General features: G+C 38.9%; 1 protein-coding gene across 6 annotated transcripts in view; it reads left to right on the top strand.

Moving 5' to 3' along the window:
* The window catches only part of MTHFD2L (methylenetetrahydrofolate dehydrogenase (NADP+ dependent) 2 like), a 142,633-nt gene that overhangs the window by 44,295 nt on the left and 76,804 nt on the right, over positions 1-21,534 (top strand). For 5 of the 6 annotated variants that reach the window (XR_004628845.1, XM_034671688.1, XM_034671689.1 and 2 more), the window contains 2 exons: positions 3,514-3,666; positions 4,845-4,952. Coding sequence is in view for 5 of the 6 variants with exons in the window: in XM_034671688.1 (XP_034527579.1) it covers positions 3,514-3,666; positions 4,845-4,952 (261 nt within the window). In the remaining variant the exon portion in view is untranslated. The remainder of the gene's footprint in view (positions 1-3,513; positions 3,667-4,844; positions 4,953-21,534) is intronic. The other variant, XM_034671687.1, reaches the window with a different exon arrangement.

Below are 21,534 nucleotides of genomic sequence, written 5' to 3'. Positions count from 1 at the left end.
TAATGCTAAGGGAATGAGGGAATGGGACACTGCTTGATGTACTAGAGGAAGGGGATGTGATGATGGGGGTTGGGAAAGGGAGGGAGCGCTTGGAGAGGAGGCCATAGGAGAAAGATAAAACCCGGCTGATGATAGTATTATTTACTGTGCTAATGAACTTGCACTTTTCCAACAGCCATTGAGTCAGTGGAAGGAGGTACTTTTAAAGAGTAACATAAAAATCCTTGGATGGGAAATAAACCAATAATTTGTTCTTTTTTTCTCCTGTTCATTGTCCAAAGGCAATTAAACATTAAACACATATATGCACACACATACATACATACAATCATACACACAGGGGAGTAGCTCTATACAGTGGTCTCTCAAGGCATTCCCCGTGCTGTTCTATTGCAATGTTATGGTTATAATTTGAAGGCTTTTTTTTTTCTGGCATGATTTAATGATGTCTCATGATCATAAATAGAGGGGAAACACAAAGTGAATAATGCCAGTTTTCCCATTCATTTGGGTAGGATATTAACTAGTTATTTATTTGCCAACATATTCTGTGGGTCAAAAATGTTTTATAACCATTGTGAAAAAATTGATGTTATTGAGTCTCGTGATTGTTTCTTCAAGTCATGGCCCCAAGGGTGAAGCTTCAGGGGCATTTCAGTAGCAGACAGTCAAAAATACAAAATGTATTTATTTCTCCTACTCATACTCTTACATGCTTTTCTGCATGTGTTTAGGCATGTATTAACATAGGAATGGTGTATTTGGAGGCCTACAAGAAACAGTGCATTCCCTGGGATATGTTAGGATTATCAAATGTCTTGATTAGAAGGGATGGGGGGGCCCTTTGATTTTAACTTTTTTTTTTTTTAGCTTTTATTTTATTTTTTTTAAGATTTTTTATTTATTTATTCGACAGAGTTAGAGACAGCCAGCGAGAGAGGGAACACAAGCAGGGGGAGTGGGAGAGGAAGAAGCAGGCTCACAGCAGAGGAGCCTGATGTGGGGCTCGATCCCATAACGCCGGGATCACGCCCTGAGCCGAAGGCAGATGCCTAACCGCTGTGCCGCCCAGGCGCCCCTGATTTTAACTTTTTTAAAAAAATTAATTAATTAACCAATTAATTAGAGAGAAAGAGAGAGTGTGAGCAGAGGGAGGGGCAGAGGGAGAGGGAGAATCTCAAGCAGACTCAAGCACTGAGCCCAACATGAGGCTTGATCTCATGGCCCTGCGATCATAACCTGAGCTGAAATCAAGAGTCAGACACTCAACCGACTGAGCCACTGGGTACCCTCAATTTTAATTTTTAAATCATATTTAAGATGATTGATACTTATGACTTCTATATACAGAAGGAAAAACTGGCTTTAGGGCAAAAAGATGTAGATTTTAATTCTGGATCTTCCTCTTAGGTAGGGTTTGAGATTGGCTGCATCTCAAACTCTTTGAGCTTTGTCTTTAAAATGGAGATGATAATACCTTTTCCATTTTAGTCCCCAGTAACTATGAGTATCAAAAAGGAAGTGGATGTGATAGTACCATGAACACGGTAAGGCTGTCTGTAAATGTTTGTGCTAATTTGCATTATTGCCATCCACTGTACATTACATAATAACAGGTGCATCTTGCCTGTCAAAGGAAGCAAGTAAGATTTAATTCTCTGCTGAGATAACACAGAGTTATGTAAAAATATATGTGTGTATATATGATATATGAATTGGTTTCTTTGATTCTTATGATCTTAATTTTTTAAATCTACTCCTATAGGTTCTTTTCCTTTTAGACTAAATGACCTCAGTTTTCATGTGCTCTCTATGTCACACCTTTGTATGTCCACGCATCAGTCTTTTAAACAAATATTACTGAAGTGGCTTAAAAGAAAATTGTTCGGAAATGGTGGCCGGGTTATGAACTGAGCTGCAGTTTAAGAAGTACCTAAGAGGTCAGGTCTAGAATCACCAGTCTCTGGTGCTGGCCTCCACATTCTCACATGCTTACATAGCTTCTTAAGAATTTTAGCTGCTGTGTGAGGTAAATTATTTGTTACTGTTAGTGGATGGAAGAGCACAGAGCAGTGGGTTGTGACACTCAGTGACCCTGAGGCTTCTCAGTAAGAGGATGGCTCTCCAAACCTGCCAAAGAGCCCTTTGCATTCTTTCAGTCAATGGGTAGTCCATGCATACATTAGCCAATTTTAAGCTTAGAAATGAACTAATTTAAGCCCTAGCTCAATAATGGGGATCTCAAATACGATTGCTTTTCTTTTCATTTACAAAACTTTTGATTAACTGTAAGGATATCCCTGGCATGAAGCTTCTGCATGAGTGGTCAATGTCTAAGAAAGGAATCATCGGTATCATCCAGATTAAAAAAGGATCCACTGTTTTTGTCCTCAAATAGTAAATTAAACATGTGACTTTTAAAAAGTTTTACTAGAACCTATATAATCATTTTCTGGTTTCAGAGAAAACAGATGGTGACTTACTGTGTTAGAACATTGTAGAGTAAATACAGTTATTGAAAGTGAACAGCTGTTGATTGGAGAGACATTCCAAAGAGCCAATTTCTGTATGAACATAATTCACATTACTACTTGTATTTTGTAAAAGACTTCAGTAGCTTAATGCTGACAAATTGGATTTAAAGCAAAATGGCGGTGGTATCCCATTTAGAATGAAGAAGATCTAAGGTACAAGGCATAGCTCTTTGAAAACAGTTTGAACTTGGGCTTTGATAATGTTTTTAAAAATTATATCTAAATGACATCCATTGTGTAATGAACAAGGAAACTTTTATGTAGCAGATAATACCTTAATTTCGGTATATTAGGCACATGGACTAATTGTTGGGTTTAGGTAAGCCTTATTACTTTTACTTATTACTTTAAAAATAGATGATGATTGGCATCTCCTACCTCTTTTGATTAGTTTATTACTCTTGTTATGTTCTTTTCCTTCCAAATAGAAAACCAAAATGATATTTTGGATATCAATGTGCTAGTGCTTCAGAGAAGGGAGGTGTGTGTGTGTGTGTGTGTGTGTGTGTGTGACTTGCTTTTTTGTTATGTCATTTGGGAGGAAGTAAGGCACACTAATGATGTTATGATTATTTTAATACCAACAAAGCCCTTTTAATCTGTAATGCTGGAAATATTTAATAGAAGCCTATTTGTGGAAATGTATTGTATGGGAAAAACATAGATTTTAAACTGCTACGTAGGTAAACTTATTGAGAGAAAGACTTAGGACCTAGCTGTTTCCAGATCTTACTGGCATTGTTTTATTTCACACATTTCTCCCTCTCACCAGGCCAGCCACTTCTGGTCTTGCAACTCTTACAGTGGTTAATCACAGCCATCAGCCAAGTGCACTTTGGGTTACTATTTTGGTGGAAAGAAAAAAGGGTGGAGTAATGATTTTACACCTACGAATGATAACATAGGTCTTCAGATTTCAAGTAAAGACCTCCAAATAAATGACCATTTTAAAATTAGACCAATTTTATTTACTTTTCAGACCATGTGGATGAGCGAGCTGTATGTAATGGAATTGCCCCTGAAAAAGATGTAGATGGATTTCATATTATCAATATTGGAAGACTGTGCCTTGATCAGCATTCTCTCATACCTGCCACTGCCAGTGCTGTTTGGGAAATAATCAAGAGAACAGGTTGGTAACTTGTGGGCCACGAGACGTGGGTGCTGAGGGCCACACTACACATTTGTGTAGTGCCTTGATGGAACCATTTCACTACCGAGTGAGAGAAAATGATAAGCCGTAAAACTTCAGCCCGTAGAAAGTTGTAAAGTATAGAAGTCAAAGAATAGTCCAAAATAAAATAAAATGAGGAACGCATGCCAGGTTACAGGTAACTGCCGTTGCCTCTTGTAAGAGTGAATTTTCCAAGAGTAGGTTTGTCTCCCAACTTTTAAATGATACACTTAATGCGCATTTTCCAAAATGAACTGTAGTTTTCCTTACCTTGAAAAACAAAACGTGATGAACATATTTGAGCTGTCTCTAATGACCTAGGTTTTTACGGTAGACATCTACATTTGAACTGTGCTCTAAATAGAGGAATACTCTCTCCAACCCTTGAGGTTGTATAGAGAGATGTTTGCCTCTGCTTTAATCAATTCCGTGCTGCCTTTATGTTTGTGACTGTCCTGCCTCCCTTACTGTCCCTTCCATTTCGGAGAGCATCTTCTCCTTTCAAATCTGCTGTTTTCTGACTGAAGGAGAAAATTTTCAAGAGAAAGCAGATCCTCAAACCATCCTCTTAGGACATTACTGCTTGTAAAACCTTACTTCTAACTTCTTCATTTTACTTATGAAGCACCTGTGCCCAAAGTAGAGTGTGTTATAGCTGCAAGTTTTATTTTCATACCTTTCTGAGTCCCTAAAGTTCAGCACCTCTTTCCTATGGGGTAAATGGCATGAGCTTTGTAAAAAATACACTTTTTCTCACTTCATTTTGTTCTAGATTTGCTGAAAGTTTGATTGCCAGCTAAGCTCGACATTGTTGTACTCTGCTTACTTTATAATTAGTAGTTAATATATTTTAAGTCTTTGCATATCTAACTCTTCATGCGAATCTCCATGTTTAAAAGTAATTTAATGGCAACTTGAAAATGTAGTTTTTTTAATGAGGACAATTATAGAGGAAGTGACAAAGCCCAGAAGCATAAAAAGAATATTTATAAATAATGAATGTGGGTACATTATAGACAAGCCACACAATAACTCAAATTTAATTAGAAGTTTTTAAAGAATGTTTTAGTTGGCTGTTCAAATGTTTAATCTGCTTCTTGTTGATTCTTCATTTAAATCAAACTCTGTGTTTTAAGGAATTGAAACATTTGGGAAAAATGTGGTTGTAGCTGGAAGATCCAAGAATGTAGGGATGCCCATTGCCATGCTTTTACACACTGATGGAGAGCACGAACGGCCGGGAGGTAGGTCAGACCTTGGAGATTCCATATGCTCTTATGATTTTCTTCATTCTTAAAATCATCAAGTAAGGATTTTTGGAAATGCGACTTGGTATATTCGTGGGTTTATGCAAATAAAGACTTCCCTTCTTCTTCATCTAATGACATGAGCACCTTGAAAGTAAATAAAAGAATTGCTGAAAATATATGGCCCCTTTGTCCCTATGACTATTATTATTTTGGCCATATGCACTTCCTTTAAATAATTGACTATATAAACATTAAGTGGAAAGCCACTAAATACATAATAGTCACATGTTGATAGACTTCCGCATGCTCACACACGCATGCACACACATACCCACACACCCACACACACTCACACTGATGTATAGATATATAGGTGTCTTATCATTATTAACGTTGGTGAATTCCAGTGTCTTGATCTTAAATTTTTGAGTATTTCTTTTAGGATCTTTGTTGACATAAGGCACATGGAATAATTTCTTAAGCCACAAGGCCCTATGGAAAAAGAAACCCAGTGATGACATATCACTTATCTAAAATGATGAATGAGACTTTTGAATATTGCTTTTCCTTCCTGGGCCTAAGGATTTAAATATTGCCATTAATCAAAATGCACGTGTGGATCATAGTAAATTAGGGCCTGATGATGACTCAGGTAACTTTAAAAAGCCTTCATTTTGAGGCCAGCTAGTCGTACAGTTCTAGTGTTACTATTCACTTCTAACTTAATCTACCAGTGCTTATCTGTCTGTCTCCTAGGATATAATATATTGATTCATATTTGCCTTTATGCAGTAGTTTCTGTGTTAAGCAAGTTAAAACAACCAGAAACGTTTACCTAGGTATCCCATTTTTGTTGGAAAATTTTGACTTGGTGTCAGCACGCAGTTTTTTTCTTCACTTTCAACATTTTACTTTCTTGTCTCATTGATAACATAACAAGCAGCATTACGTTGCTCCACGACTTGCATGGTACTTTCTCATAAACCGTCTTATTTCATTCTCAGCCCTTCTGGCATATAAATATTATTTGCATTTTGCAGCTAAAAAAAATGAGCTTTAGAGGGTTCAGGTGACTTACCCAAGGCCACACAAGGAAATGGTGAAACCAGAGCTGGCAGCTGGGTGCTAACTGTGTTTAGGAGGATAGACTTGGGGTCAGACCCCCTCCTGTCATGCCCTGTGTCCTTGGTCGAGACATTTATGCCATGCAAGTCTCCACTTCCCATATTCATAGAGTACAAATAATATTAATATCTCCTTCACTGGGTTATTGTGGAAATTAGATGAGATATGAACGTAGAACTCTAATTCTAGTGCCCGACATAATAAGTTAAGTAAGCACTTGGTAAGTGTAAACTGTGGCTATTATTATTATTCCCATTATATGGTTAACTTAATAATCTGGGGCTATATTAACCGTAAGGTGTAGAATAACATGATCCAAGGCTGATGATGTATTCTTCACCTTCATTTGAAATTTTATTGTCTTTTTCTGGTGGGTTTTATGTTTGCTGTTTTTAGATTAAATCTAATCTTTGTTGCAATAATTTGCATAAACATAGAATTTATGAAGTCTATAAAGTATTTGATTTAGAAATATGACATTATAATATTCCAAATCACACTTTCCATTGTACTTTTTCTTATAGATATATACAATGTATCATATGCTAATTTCTTGATTGTCTAAAATACCTAAGTCTAAGAAAATCAATTTGTCCCTTCTTTATGCAATTTTAAATTAGACGTTACATATCAACTTTATAAATATTTTATACTTTGTATTACAAAATATTCTCACAAATTCATGTTAAAAATTGAATAAAAGTGGAATTAGTTATAATACTGGTTACTTATAGGCCAGATAGTTAAATTTCCATTTATTATAGCAGCACCTAGGTGCCGTTATAATTACAGTATCCAAAAGGTAATAAATTATATTAAAAATGATGTTGGGCCGTTTGCAACATGAGTGGTGTTTAATCTCATGCATATTTAATGAGAATGTGGTGACATATATGATTAATATAATGAATTGTTGAGAGCTGCTTACTGAAGATTTGGAGTCTGTGGGAAAGTTAATATTTCAAACGTCCCTGTCTGTTACAGCAGTAATTATGTGCAGTGACTCCATGGGCATTGTTAGCTAATGGAGATAATGAAGGGGGATTAACTCGGCAAATTCATCTCTATAGAACTGTTCTGATGACACTCACAGTGTTGAGCATTCAGCTCACACTGTATTTCTTTGCCAGAAGAGATTCAGAACCCTAATGATTCATTTGTGTCTTAAAGCCAAAGATAATTGTACTAGAAGAAAATGGCCATACTGTAATTTAGCTTGATTAATATTTGTCTACTCTTGGCTAGCTTTTAGTCCTGATTATTTAGGACATAAATCCTAGTTGTTTGGTGAGAAAGACCTTCTTTTAGTTCCTCAAGGGCTTGAAATATTTAAAGGACTGAGAATGTGCTAGAATCTTGAGGCAAAGGGTAGTGCTGATGCTCGACGGGTGCTGCAGGGAGATTGCCTTCTGCTGAGGACACGTCATCATGGGCTTTGTTGAGGACATGGCATTTGAGGCACTCTGTAGTTTATAGAGAGTAGGTGTGAGATGGTTCCTGTCTTTCAAGAGCTTACAGTCTTGGTGGTAAAGGGGGGGCGTGGATACAGAGGCACATGATATACAAGTATGGGTGTTTTAAATTATAAATATTCAATGGCACAAAATAAAAGTTGGCATCTCTAAGCAAACATTGCATTTGCTTTGGGAAGCCTGTTGTTAATTGAGGGGATGTAAAGATACTGACAATGCAGGATCTCTTCTCTTGAGCTCCACTGCTTATAAGGATGTTTGAGTGCCATTGTGACCACCAAGAGGACACTGTGTATTCTTTTAACTTCTTTGTATGTGGTAACCTACCCAGTTTCACCTTTTTTCAGAATGGAAACCAAATACCATTAGTCTCAGCCCAATGTGTTTATTTTTAGCTTTACCGTGAGGAAGCAAGAAAGAAGTTCTTCAGTTTCTCTAAAACAGAAGTTTCTTCAAGATAACGAAGTGCCATAATGACCAGGTGTTAAGATTATTAATTGTCACCAAAAGAATACAGAACCTGATTTTATTTCAAGTTTTTTTAGAGTGTCTTTCTGCATATTTTATATTCTTACATAGGACATCGCATCTAAACAGATTCCCCCCAAATGGCCAAGAGATGGAGTTACATGCTTCTCCTATAGCTGGAAGGTTGTGGTATCATTGCAGTTCCTGCAATGATGCAGGGGCTTTTTCTTTTTTAAAGATTTATTTATTTATTTGAGAGAGAGAGAGAGTGTGTGCATGTGTGCCTTAGTGGGGGGCAGGGGGGAGGGGCAGAGGGAGAAGGAGAGAGAGAATCCCAGGCAGACTCCCCACTGAATACAGAGCCCAACGTGGGGCTTGATCTCATGTCCCTGAGATCATGACCTGAGCCGAAATCAAGAGTTGGACGCTCAACCACCTGAGCCACCAGGCGCCCTGATGCAAGTACTTTTTCAAATAGCATTTTGAATAGGACAGCAACAAGCGGATTGTGCTTAGAGTTCTATGGGCTCAGGGATCTTCTTGATTTCACTCGGACAATATGCATTCAGTACTTAACTCTCTGTGAAACGCTGTGGGGAACAGTGGTAGAAAAGACTTAGTCCTCTGTTTCTGGAAGATAACAGTCCGCATCTGCTGAGTTCATCTTTGGACACTGTTTTCTCCAAACACTGCTTCTGCATTGGCGTTTGGCTTTTGAATTCAAGCTGCCCTTCTGCTGCACCTTTCTGTAAGTCAGGTAATTTTTATTCAAGGGGCATCCTATCTAAATGGAAAACCATAAGACATTTTGCCAAGAGAATGCCTCCTTTGCGAACATTGGCTCCAGGTGTGAAAACGAACACCTTTGCCAGACTGGGAGCATTCTCTCTCACCTACGGGAGGTGCTGTCAGGAGGTAACACAGGCAGTGCAACGTGATCTGAGTGGTATGTGGGATTAAGCTCAGCCCAGTGCTGGGTTGGGCCAGGCACTCTCGGGTTTCAAAGAGAGGAGCCAAATAGGAACGCCTAGGAACGCAGGAGTCATGCAGAGGCTCACGCCACAGGACTGAGACTTAGTCTTGCTGGCAGCAGAGTGGAGTGGGACGTTTGCTACCTCCATGGAATGAACCATTGTCAAACTGGGGCGGGGAGGATGGCAGGCATTTCGTCTCTGTTCCTCCCATCCCACTATCCCTAAGTTAGAAGGACCCATGGTAAGAGATTGGAGATGTTGTATCTTGGGATGCCTCTGTGTCGGTTAGATTTTACTGACTTCCAGCACTGAGTTTGCATAGTGGAAGCAATAGGAAATAAAATGATTGTTCTAGTCTCTTTTTCTAAGCTGAATAATAAGAGTACTGCTTACTTTTTTTTTAAGATTTTATTTTTTTGATTGAGAGCATGAGTGGGAGGGAAGGGCAGAGGGAGAGGGAGAAGTAGACTCCCCACTGAGCAGGGAGCCTGTGACGCAGGGCTCGATCCCAGGACCCCAGGATCATGACCTGAGCTGTAGTCAGACACTTAACTGACTGAGCCACCTGGGCACCCTGAATACTGCTTAATTTTTAATATCTCCTAAATTCAGCCAGCTCTTATCTGGAAAGCGCTGTACTTGGAAAATAGCATGTATTCTTACTTCAGACAGCTGGGACTATTACACTCTTGCAACTGACATTAAACGCTATTTAAAATTCAATGTGATGTCCAAATCTTTCTCTTTCCCCATGACCTCAGCGTACGAGGCATTTGTTTAATTACCAGCACAAAGCATTCCTTTTCTAGTGTCTGTAAGCCTGCGTGTCGGAGGTACCACTCGTAAGGTTATTGTGGGCTGCTCCACACTGCCTTTCAAAGGCACTCCTCCTGTCGCTTTCCTCCTGGGACCTGATGCCGGAGCTCCGTAGACTCCCGTACTGGTCTTCAAACATGCCATCTCTTCCACGCCTCCTTGCCCTCGTACACCCTGTTGCCTCGGCTTCCCACCTCTCACCTGCTCTTCCCCCCACCTCCCACCCATCTTTCCAGATGCAGCCCAAGTCTTCTGACTTTACACATGTTGTATATGCTGAGATTGCAATACTAACCCTCTCGCATGTTGATCATCTACCTCTTCTTCCCTACACACACAGCGAACGTGAACTTCTCAATGACAGATATGTGTCTGGCTTTTCGTATCTCCGAAATTATCACAGGACTGGGCACGTAGTCATGCAACCAGCCAGTCCATCAGTAAAAGTTCATTTAGTGTCTCCTATGTGCCAAGTACTGCGCTAGTATTGTAGAAGATGAGACTACAGGCTAGGAATTTAAAATAAAACATTGTCATTTATGGAAAAAAAATCTGTGTCTATTAAGAAGGGGAAGAGAGAGAGAGAGAAGTAGCTAGGTGCTTATCACACTCTAATTCCTTCATATTTTAATATTACAGGCATTTATATAAAAGTATAATTTAAGACTCCCCTCCCCCCAATAATCAGATCACAGGGGAGGAGAGTGGCTCATGACTGAAGGAGAGAGTAGATCCCAGGACACTGGGAACAGAGGGAGGGTACTACTGGGAGCATTAATTGAAAGAGGTCACAGTGTTTTTCCAGTAAAATTCTTAGGATTTATCCTTTTCTTTAGACTAACTTTTTTCCCCCTCAAGCTGCTGATAGATATTGCTGTCTTCTTACAGAGGGGCTGATTTCTTTGTCACTAAGGTGGGGAATACAATGGTGAAAAAAATCAGCTATTGCTCTGTCCTCCTTACAGTCGAGTAGAAAAGACAGCCATTAAACAGTGAGGTATGCATGATTAATCACCATAATCGTGCAAAGTGCTGCAAAAGAGAGGTAGAGCTTTCTATGATAGAGTTTAGCTATAGGAAGGAATAGTTTCTAATAACAGTTATATATGAATGTTATACCCTCCTATTGTCTACCTTCTGTTACTATTCTTCACTTCAGACCAAAAAATCCTACCTAATAGGCAAAAACAAAACTGTCTTCTACTGGAAATGATGAAAAATTCTGTCTACAGCTATACCACCCTGAACGCACCATTCAGATCTTGTCTGAAATTATTAAAAATTCCTAAAACCTGGAAGAAAAGATTTCACTCTCTACAAAATAAATAGTTCATACCATAAATGTAAATGATGATTTAGTGATTTAAAAAAAAATATGGGGCGCCTGGGTGGCACAGCGGTTAAGCGTCTGCCTTCGGCTCAGGGCGTGATCCCGACGTTACGGGATTGAGCCCCACATCAGGCTCCTCTGCTATGAGCCTGCTTCTTCCTCTCCCACTCCCCCTGCTTGTGTTCCCTCTCTCGCTAGCTGTCTCTATCTCTGTCAAATAAATAAATAAAATCTTTAAAAAAAAATAAATAAAGTCAGGAGCGCCTGGATGGGTCAGTTGGTTGAGCGTCCAACTCTTGGTTTTGGCTCAGGTCATGATCTCAGGGTCATGAGACTGAGCCCCTTCAGGCTCCGTGCTCAGTGAGGAGTCTGCATGAAGATCCTCTCTCTCCTCTCTCTTTACCCCTCCTCCCATGCACTCACTCTGCAAAATAAATAAATAAATCCATAAAAAAATAAATACAGTCAGTGCCAAGAGTGTTATTATATAAACGTACCAAATGTACTTAAATAGTGTGGGCTCTTGTCTGTTTGATCAGTAAGTATCTCTGAAGTGCTATTTTTTTTCTTCTTATAATTTGTTGCTCTTCTTATTCTGAGGTCTTTTTCTGTTTCCCATTGTGAGTATTTCTGCAGACTTTCAGGACTTCCCAGCACTGCTTCTCTTTGCCCCCTCCCTCATTGTTCTGTTTTAACCCCTCATCTGTCATCCTTCAGCCTCGCAGATAGGAGTGTTCCCTCTTACTCATTTATTATATGTCAGCTCAGCTATAACTTCTCGAGCAGGCTTCTCTGATAGCCTGTCCCACCCTCACACACACTGCCATGGACACACTGAAGAACTTTTCCTTCACATCATTTATCAGTTTGTGATTAGCATTTCTTAGTGTCATTATTTGATTAATATTTATCAGACTCACTGGACTATTAACCCCACAAAAGCAAAGACCACATCTGTTTATCTTCCCGGTTTATCTCCAGCACCTCACACAATTGCTGTCCAGAAGTCTTTGTTCAACAAATGAGTGGGTAAATTTACTTTACTTGTAGACCAAGAGGGTTTGATTTTTTTTTTTAAAGGGAGAGGAGTTGTTCAAATAAGTTTGGGAAATCTGGATTAAATAAAATCAAACTATAATTTGCCTGTGATATTTCTCGGAGACTTTAATATAGTAATATAGTATAGCCTTTAACATGGTAAGCACTGTGAAACTCTGAGAGGGTCATATTTAGTATTTTACTCCAGAAGTTGGTTTTGGTGCTTTGGTTTTTTCCCTAACAAAATACATATATTTGTATTTGTATTTGCTGTATTTGCATCTGGATATATGCTACGTTTGTACTAGCATACCCCCAGAGGTCTAGCTTTTTTCCACAGAGAGGATGAATAGAAGGGGAGTAAGCAGCACAGTGTTCTTCGAGATGTCTGCAAATTTCGCTCTCAAATGCAGGCAGAAACCTTGGGTATACTTATTTAGTATTCGTGTATGATCTTTTAAGCATGTTTGCAGAATCAGACATTGTAGAAAGGTCCTTGAGTTTATTTTCATCTGTTAATCTTGGAGAGTAGAAAATAAATGCAAAAATTATATAAAGCTGTAACAAACAGACCCCTCCCACCAGCACACACACACCCCTTCTAGCCAAAGCAACTAGAAAGGAAGAAACAATACTTTGGCTTATGTCAGCACCCCTTGTCCCGTGGCTAAGCTGGCTAGTTCATTTTGGCTAAGATTTGGAAGGGTCTGATTGCTTTAGTTAGCTTTTTATTGTTTAAAATCTGTTTCACAATCAGAAATTCTACCAATCCTGACTTGGCAATTTGGTACTATGGGGAATTTGGTCACCTGGGGAATTGATTCATGTCGATGACTCAAAACATTTCATTCCTATTTATAGGAAAATAGTCCTAGAAATATAAGGTTTCAAAGCCAAAATCTTATTTATGACTGCCATATTGTTCACACCATAGCTACAGTCTTGAATGGCGAAGATTGACTCCTGGAGCAGGAGAACCTAGTGTTAATGAGCATAGACTCTTTGGTCCTATTGCCTGAACACACATTCTGTTCCTGCACGTCCCTGTGAGATCAGGGTGTGCGCGGTTGTTGGGGGAATTAAGTGATACCTGTAAAGGATTTCGTAGTCACACGTGGTGAGTGTTGAGTACATGTTAGCTATTACATAAGTATACTTATTCTAAAAAGTATTTAAGGTGGGCCACAGCAGTATATGAAACACAATGCCAATGTGAAATAGTTAAAAGGGAGAAGCAAGGCCTAGAACTAAAACAGAGCCAAGAATAAGGCTATTACAAATAGGCATATCATTAAATCTTCCTGGATATATTACCACTGCCAAGCAGATTGCTTCTCATATACGAGGGCTAAATATATGTTTGGTGAATTTGTTTGAGTCCAAGCTATACTTTATGACTGGGTCACTAATTTCATCTTGAGAGCTCTTGAGTAGGAAAAAAATGATCGGTTACCCAATAAGGTGTCTTTAGGATTAAAAAATAAATACATGCTCAGGATAAATAAAACATTTTTTGGTGTTAAGACTGAAAAATGATTTCTCCTGAGGGTTCTTATAAGGAGGAAACTATGTAATGAACTGAGTAATATTCATAACTTGCTTTTTAATGTAATGAAATGGCCACATCGTATAGGGATATTTCTGTTACAGATTAAAGCTACCACTGGCATGCATTTCTTTTATTTCACTAGATGTTTCTTCTCGTTCTCTGTTTCTGGGTCATTCTCTTCTTCCCAGCTTCTAAACCAGTGGTTCTCAACCTTAGTTCCCCACTAAAATCATTGAGGGGCTTTTAAAAATATGGCTTACTGACCCCAACGTGGAACAATTGAATCAGAATCTTTCAAGTTGGACCTGAGTATCAGTATTTTTTAGAACGCGCCATAGAAGATTCTAATGTGGTCAAGGTTGAGGACAACTGCTCAAAACATTGGAATAAGCCCAGGGTTTCACTTCTTATTCCAGAGCCATTCCTAGGTCATCTTTTCTAGTCCCATAGCCTTAAATACCCTCAGTATTTCCTATGTGTCAAGACCCATGTGACCACTGTCCACTTGACGTGTCCATTTGGACAGCCAATAGCCACCTCAAACTTACTTTACTCAAACCTTCAATCTTAGTTTATTCCCCATAGTCTGTCTTGTCCTAGGAAGTAGCACTGTCTTCACCCTTGCTCAGTTGCTTACGCCACCCTTGACCTCTCTTTCTCACACCTCATGTCTTACCCATTAACAGTCTATTTAAAATATACCCATGATCACCTCCACCAAAAAGATCCTGGTCGAGACAGCCATTGTCTTTCGCTTGGAGTACTGTGAAATTTACAAACTAGTTTCTCTGCATCCACCCTTTTCCCCTCTCACATATGTTCCCCACGGTGGGTCTCAATCACCCATGGCTTCCCATAACACTCAGAACAACATTACATCAGAATAAAATCCAGATTCCTTCACGTGGTATGTAAAACCTTACAGGAGCTGGCCTGGGCTGTATCTTTTTACCCACTTCTTACCATTCTCACCCTCCATCACTGCCTTCCAGCCACAGCTGCCCTTTGCTTCCCTAGAACACACGTCATACATGCTCGTGTGTCAGGGTCTTTGACTTTGTTTTCCTTATTACTGGAATGCTCTTTTTTGAAGTTATTTACATTAATTATTTTTCTAATTTCCTTTGGGTTTCTCTCCGAATATTACCTCCTCAGGCTGTCCCTCGCCACCTTATCAAAATAGCAGCCGTGCTATTATTCTGTATTCACTTACTCTGCGTTCCTTTCTTCATAGCATTTATTACTATGTAGAATTTTATTGTATGTGTATTTTTTCACTTGTATATTCTCTTTGTTGAATAAATGAATCTGTGACTTCAATAATTTTGGCCAAATAAAGGGGCAGATTTTTTAAATATCTAGAGACACTGGTGGTGGACTCAGTCCTCCCTAATACTCCTTGTCTCAAAGGTACTTTGAGATAGTTGTTTAAAAGGAGTGGGCTTGAAATGGGATTTGACTGGTTAAAAGTGAAACCACATTCCTTAATTCTCATCCGCCTGGTGGCCCAAGGGTTTGGAAGATAACTGAAGGACTGATCCACAGAAAATCAGACCAGCCAGGTCTTGACCAGGGACAAGGACATTTAAAGCCTGGGCCATTTTAAGCATGAAAAGAAGGCTTATTAGCTCTGGGTGCTCTATAACTACCTCTAAAATTATTTAAGCGACTTAATCCAGAAAAAGCAGCTGAAGTTGAAATAGGAAACTTATAGGGGCATCTGGGTGGCTCAGTCGGTTAAGCATCTGTCTTTGGCTTAGATCATGTTACCAGTGTCCTGTGATCGAGTCCCGCATCGGGCTTCCTGCTCAGTAGGGAGTCTGCTTCTCCTTCTCCCTCTGCCACTCCCCCTGCTTGTGCTCTCAAATAAATAAATAAAATCTTAAAAAAAAAGAATAAAAAAAAATAGAAATAGAAACTTTACAGTAAATGGAATTCAGGAGTCAGGAGAATTCAGTACTATTTCAAGATCTGGGAAATGGCCTCTTGATCATTTTACAAGTGGTAAAAAATAAAGCTAAAACCTTTCTGTATTAGAGGCACATTTGTTTTCTGTCATTAGCTGGCCTCTTATCAGTACAACTGGTGCATGCCAGGTGGGGTCTGAAGGCAGAATTTATCCGGAAGGAGAAAGAAGTGTCATCCACGATCCCTCACTGGCTTCCTAAAAGAGGCGGGACAGTTGTCCAGAAATGCTATTCTGCCAGCTGACGTGTGGATGTCGTGGTTGCCAGCTCTGGTTTTCTAACTGTGAACCCGGTGCAGCGCTGCTTGTCTGCCCGGTGTGCACGGAGGCTGCGGAGAGCCGCGATTAGGAGCTTGGGCCCTAGAGCCAGGCTGAATTCGTTTGAATTCTGGCTCTTAATGTGGTTTGTATGACCCGGGACAAATTACTGGACTTCTTGCGTCTCCTCAGGTTCCTCATTTGTAAAAATACAAAAAACATTAGTTTCTACCTTATAAAAAATGCTCTCACAGTGTCTTGTGAAGATTGTGTGATAGGAAAACGTCTGATAATATGTGTAAGGTGCTAGAACAATGTTAGACGCATAGAGTTCTTACACAAGGGTCGTCTTAATCACGCATGTTTAGGCTCTGTCCAGTTAGCGGCTACAGAGAATTTCTTTGTAGAGAGGTTTTCGTTTGTTTTATGCTACAAGATGCAATCACAGCGTACAAAGAGAGTAAGAAGCACATATTCCACTCCAAAATCTTTAGATCTCTGAAGGCATTTGTCCAAAACCAGAATTCAGGCTGCTTTTCTCCTTTGGATGCTGTTCTGGTGATGAATACTGAGTTTTCCTGCCTGCAATTTTCAGTGTTTTGCCTTTATTTATTTTTATTTTTATTTTTATTTTTATTTTTATTTTTACTTTTTGAGAGGGAGAGGCAGTGAGGAGGGACAGAAGAAGAGGGAGAGTGAGAATCTTAAGACTCGGGACTCAGTCTCACAACCCTGAGATCATGACCTGAGCTGAAAACAAGAGTTGGAGGCTCAACTGACTGAGCCACCCAGGCGCCCCTCCTTTTAACCAGACCATGGTATGAGTTCATGTGTCGAGAATGACTCCGTTTACTCTTATCCAGAGAAATTGACAAAGCAAAAGCCTACATGTGAGATTCTAGCTCCTATTGGATTTGCAATTTTGCTTCATCCACCAAGGGAGGTTCAAGCTGGTATTTGAAGATTTGCCTCATGGAAAAGGAAGTTGGGCCTTGTTCTGTGTTGCTGTTGAAGACAGATCTAGAATTATGGTAAAAGTTGCAAAAAGGTAGACTTCGGCTCTTGTGAGGAAGAAGTTTCCAACTGTTTGGGCTAAATAACATGCCCTTCTCACGTTTTTATGGAAAATAATTTTTCAATGGGCAAGGATGTTGAAAGCATGGGGGATTAAAGCAGAAGCAAAATACATTCTACTCACATGAATAATCTGTCTTTTGTAAGACCTTTAACTGCCCCTGTGCTGTTCTCAGCTAGAGGAGATAGTGGCACTCTGTGCCGACACTGTAACTTATAGCCCTTTTTAACGTGGAACTTACCAGACTGTATTCTCATACTGATTTACATATCTGTTTCTCATGTGGGAGTGTGGAATTGTGTGTGTCCATTGCTTAGCATGGGTCTGGGATTATTTCTTGATTATTGAATAAATGAAGCCAGGGAATGACCTAGAAACGTCCAACAGAAATAAACTCCTCATTTTAAGTCATTTAAACCAAAAAAATGCTGCTCTAAAATGAAGCATATTGTGCTGTTTGTTCTAGCATCTTTTTAAGTAGCAAATATTTTCTTCCTCAAATTGGCACTCTGTGTTAGTTGCCAAAACTCTTTGCTACAATCTGCAATTTTGCATAAATTACAGTGTAATAATAGCCTAGAAAACTGCTCAGACAGCTCCCAGTAGACAGTTCTTGATTGACTGTGGACTTTTATACAGCAAGAAGCATATCTTGCCCAGCAGTTAATTATTAAGTTCTAACAGAACTCTCAGATTCCAGGAGATAGGTTCTAAGTTTTTTATTCTTGCTCTATCTTACAAACATGATGTAAAGCGCTGGGCACCATGAAGTTGCCTAAGACTCTGCTTATAAAAGCTTTTATCTGGGTCTGTGTGATAGTTAGAAAAATTAGGCCCTCGCCCAGGCTGATATCATATGCACAATAAGAGGATAAAACTGAGTGTGGGAAAAAGTCATCTGAGGGTCAGAGATATGCATCATTCTGCCGAGTAGCTGCTGTGACTTGTTAGTACTGGTAACCCCCCGGGAAGAGTTGAGGAGTTAGGAAGGATCAGGTGCAGCAAGCCAGAGGACTCGCTGGAGAAGACTAAGAGGGCACTAGACCTGAAAACAGGAATGACAAGAATCTTCCCAGGTTAACTAAGCAGATTTGCAGGATAGCTGGCTGGCCGCAGCAGGAACAGGAGCACATCAGCAAGGGGCAAAGGCAGAAGAGACCGAGGCGTGATTTTAACACATTTGCCTTTAACTCCCTCGATGTACCCCACTTTTGCTCTCATCTTCTGGTCGCCTGGATAGTAGGCTGAAAGCCTCTCCATGGGTTGATATCGTTATAATCAGAAACTCATCCATCAATGTCTAAATATGACTTTGATACTTCCCATGGATTTTGCTAGTCAGACTCACTCAGGAGTAATAACAAGTTAACTCGATATTGCAGGGAGGGTGGAGTTGCCTGAAGAGCTTTCTATGCTTATTGAAATTCATCTTAATATTTTTTTCTTTTGCTCAAAACTTTACAGGTTGTTATATGTATATACAGCTCTGCAGAGGATTATGTATCTCTCAGTTCCATGCTGAAATCATCAGTATTGATGAAGTGGGAGGTTTTTGTTTGGTCTTGGTTTTTGTGGGCGTTGATAGGCTGTCATGCAAGAGAACACACTGCATGGGTCGCCAATGTCTAAGGGGACCTTCCGGCATATGGGGGGAATGTACTAAGGTACAGATGGGAGGATGTTTCATAGTTTTGCCTTGGGGTGGTTCTAAAATATACTCTACATTTATTGACGGAGTATAGCAAGTGAAAGAAAGAGGAAGCACAGGGAGACTCATAGACTTCTGCTCTGTATAGCTGGGCGGGAGGTGGTGCCATTAACTGAAATAAGACTGCTATCAAGTACTACTGGGTGGGTTGCCTCTTGCTGTTCTTCCTTTGCAAAGCTGTCCTTGTCATTGTCTTTTATTTGTTCCATTAACTTTAGGATGAAATTATAGTCTTCCAAAAAAATGTGCAACTACCAGTTTTTATTGAAATTGTGTTAAATTTGTAATGAACATAGAATTGTTAATCTTTGTGATATGGAGTCTTTCATCCAAGAACATGGTTTACCTTTCTAGTTCTTCAGTCTTGCCTATGACTTTTGGTGTTGTTCTAGAGATTTTCTTTTTCTTTTTCTAATTTTATTTTATTTTTAAAGATTTTATTTTATTGTATTTATGTATTTATGTATGCATGTATGTATTTATTTGACGGAGAGAGAGAGAGCGAGCGCACAAGCAAGGGCAGCAGCAGAGTTTTCCTCTCTGCTGTATCTTTATTTTCTAGATCTAATATTTAGTAATTTTATTATAAATGTTTCTGGAAATTCTGCACTGTTATTTTCTGTTTTCTTTTTGACCCAGGAATTACTTTTTTTTTTCAAGATTTTATGTATTTATTTGAGACAGAGAGAGGCAGAGGGAGAGAGAGAGAGAAGCAGCCTCCCTGCTGAGTAGGAAGCCCAACGTGGGGCTCGATCCTAGGACCCTGGAATCATGATTTGAACTGCAGGCAGACGCTTAACCGGCTAAGCCACCCAGGCACCCAAGAATTATTCAAAATAGGGTTTTTTAAAAAGATTCCAGTGGATGAACCTTGTAATTTCTGATTTTTTTCAATAATCATAACTTTATTGATTTGTGATCAAAGAAAATATCTGAAGTTTATGTAGCTGTCTATTTTTTTGGTATTAATTAAAATTTTCTTTGTAGCTAAAATCATACCACTTAAAAATATTCTTTGGTCACATGCAAAGAAAATATATGTCCTACTTTCAAAATGTGATATAATCAGGCATATAACATTAATTATGTTATATACATTTTCTATATCTTTGATCTGTTATGCATTGAGAAAGGTGAATTAAATTCAGCAAATACAATGTGTTTCTTTTTCAATTTGTAGCCCCTGTAATTTATGCTGTATGAATTATATTTCTCTTTTATGTATTATATATTTCTCACTGTTGTGTGCTCATTTGAATCACGTCTTTGTATTATAATATGTACTTCTTTGTCCTATTTAATGCTAAATTTCTCTTTATTTGACAATAAGAACATCTTATCTTTTTTTGTCATTTTCCTACTGCACATTTGCCCATTTTTTATTTTTAACATTTCTAAACAGCTTTTAGGTGTGCCTTATGTAAAGTAATGAATTAGATTTTGTTTTTGCTTTGTGAGCAAATTTGTAAATATTATTCTTTTAAACAGGTAACTTAGGAAAATTTATTATGATGATAAGTATATATGATCTGAAGCATCATATTATTTTCTGTTCTGTTTGTTGTTTTCGTGGCTTTTATTCATTTTTTACATTTTCTCTTTTTTGTGTATGGTTCTTCTGATACTTAGGAAGGTTTGTTGTTACCCTAATAGTTTTAACTTTACACAGTACTCTTAGCTGTCTTTTCTTCATAGAGTATCTATTGATACTCTAAAAAAAAATGATAAAAATGCTTTCTTTTTCTTCCCTGATTCTATTTCTTTTGTCTCCAACTACTTGATATTTGCCAATAAAAATGATCTTTTAAGTTTTACCTTATACTTCTATATATACAAACTCAATACATGAGAAACAAATAAACAAATCAAAAAATGAGCAGAAGATATGAACAGACACTTTTCCAATGAAGACATACAAATGGAACAGACACATGAAAAAATGTTCAAAATCATTAGCCATCAGGGAAATTCAAATCAAAACCACACTGAGATACCACCTTACGCCAGTTAGAATGGCAAAGATAGACAAGGCAAGAAACAACAATTGTTGGAGAGGATGTGGAGAAAGGGGATCCCTCCTACATTGTTGGTGGGAATGCAAGTTGGTACAGCCACTCTGGAAAACAGTGTGGAGGTCCCTTAAAAAGTTAAAAATTGAACTACCCTATGACCCAGCCATTGCACTACTGGGTGTTTACCCCAAAGATACAGACGTAGTAAAGAGAAGGGCCATATGCACCCCAATGTTCATAGCTGCATTGTCCACAATAGCCAAATCATGGAAGGAGCCGAGATGCCCTTCAACAGATGACTGGATTAAGAAGCTGTGGTCCATATATACAATGGAATATTACTCAGCTATCAGAAAGAACGAATTCTCAACATTTGCTGCAACATGGACGGCACTGGAGGAGATAATGCTAAGTGAAATAAGTCAAGCAGAGAAAGACAATTATCATATGATTTCTCTCATCTATGGAACATAAGAACTAGGANGTATTGCATGGTGCACTGGGTGTTATACGCAACTAATGAAGCACCGAACTTTGCATCGGAATCCGGGGATGTACTGTATGGTGACTAACATAATATATATATAAAAAAAGTCTTACCTTATACTTCTAAATATTCTTATACTTCTATTATTTGATTGATCACCTTTAAATGTTTTCTGTTGATTCTAGTCATTAGAAAATAGGTGATCAGGGTCGCCTGGGTGGCACAGCGGTTAAGCGTCTGCCTTCGGCTCAGGGCGTGATCCCAGCGTTATGGGATCGAGCCCCACATCAGGCTCCTC

This window comes from Ailuropoda melanoleuca, chromosome 11 (assembly GCF_002007445.2).
Source record: "Ailuropoda melanoleuca isolate Jingjing chromosome 11, ASM200744v2, whole genome shotgun sequence".
Taxonomy (NCBI): Eukaryota; Metazoa; Chordata; class Mammalia; order Carnivora; family Ursidae; genus Ailuropoda; species Ailuropoda melanoleuca.
This window is presented reverse-complemented; position numbering and strand designations above follow the sequence as displayed.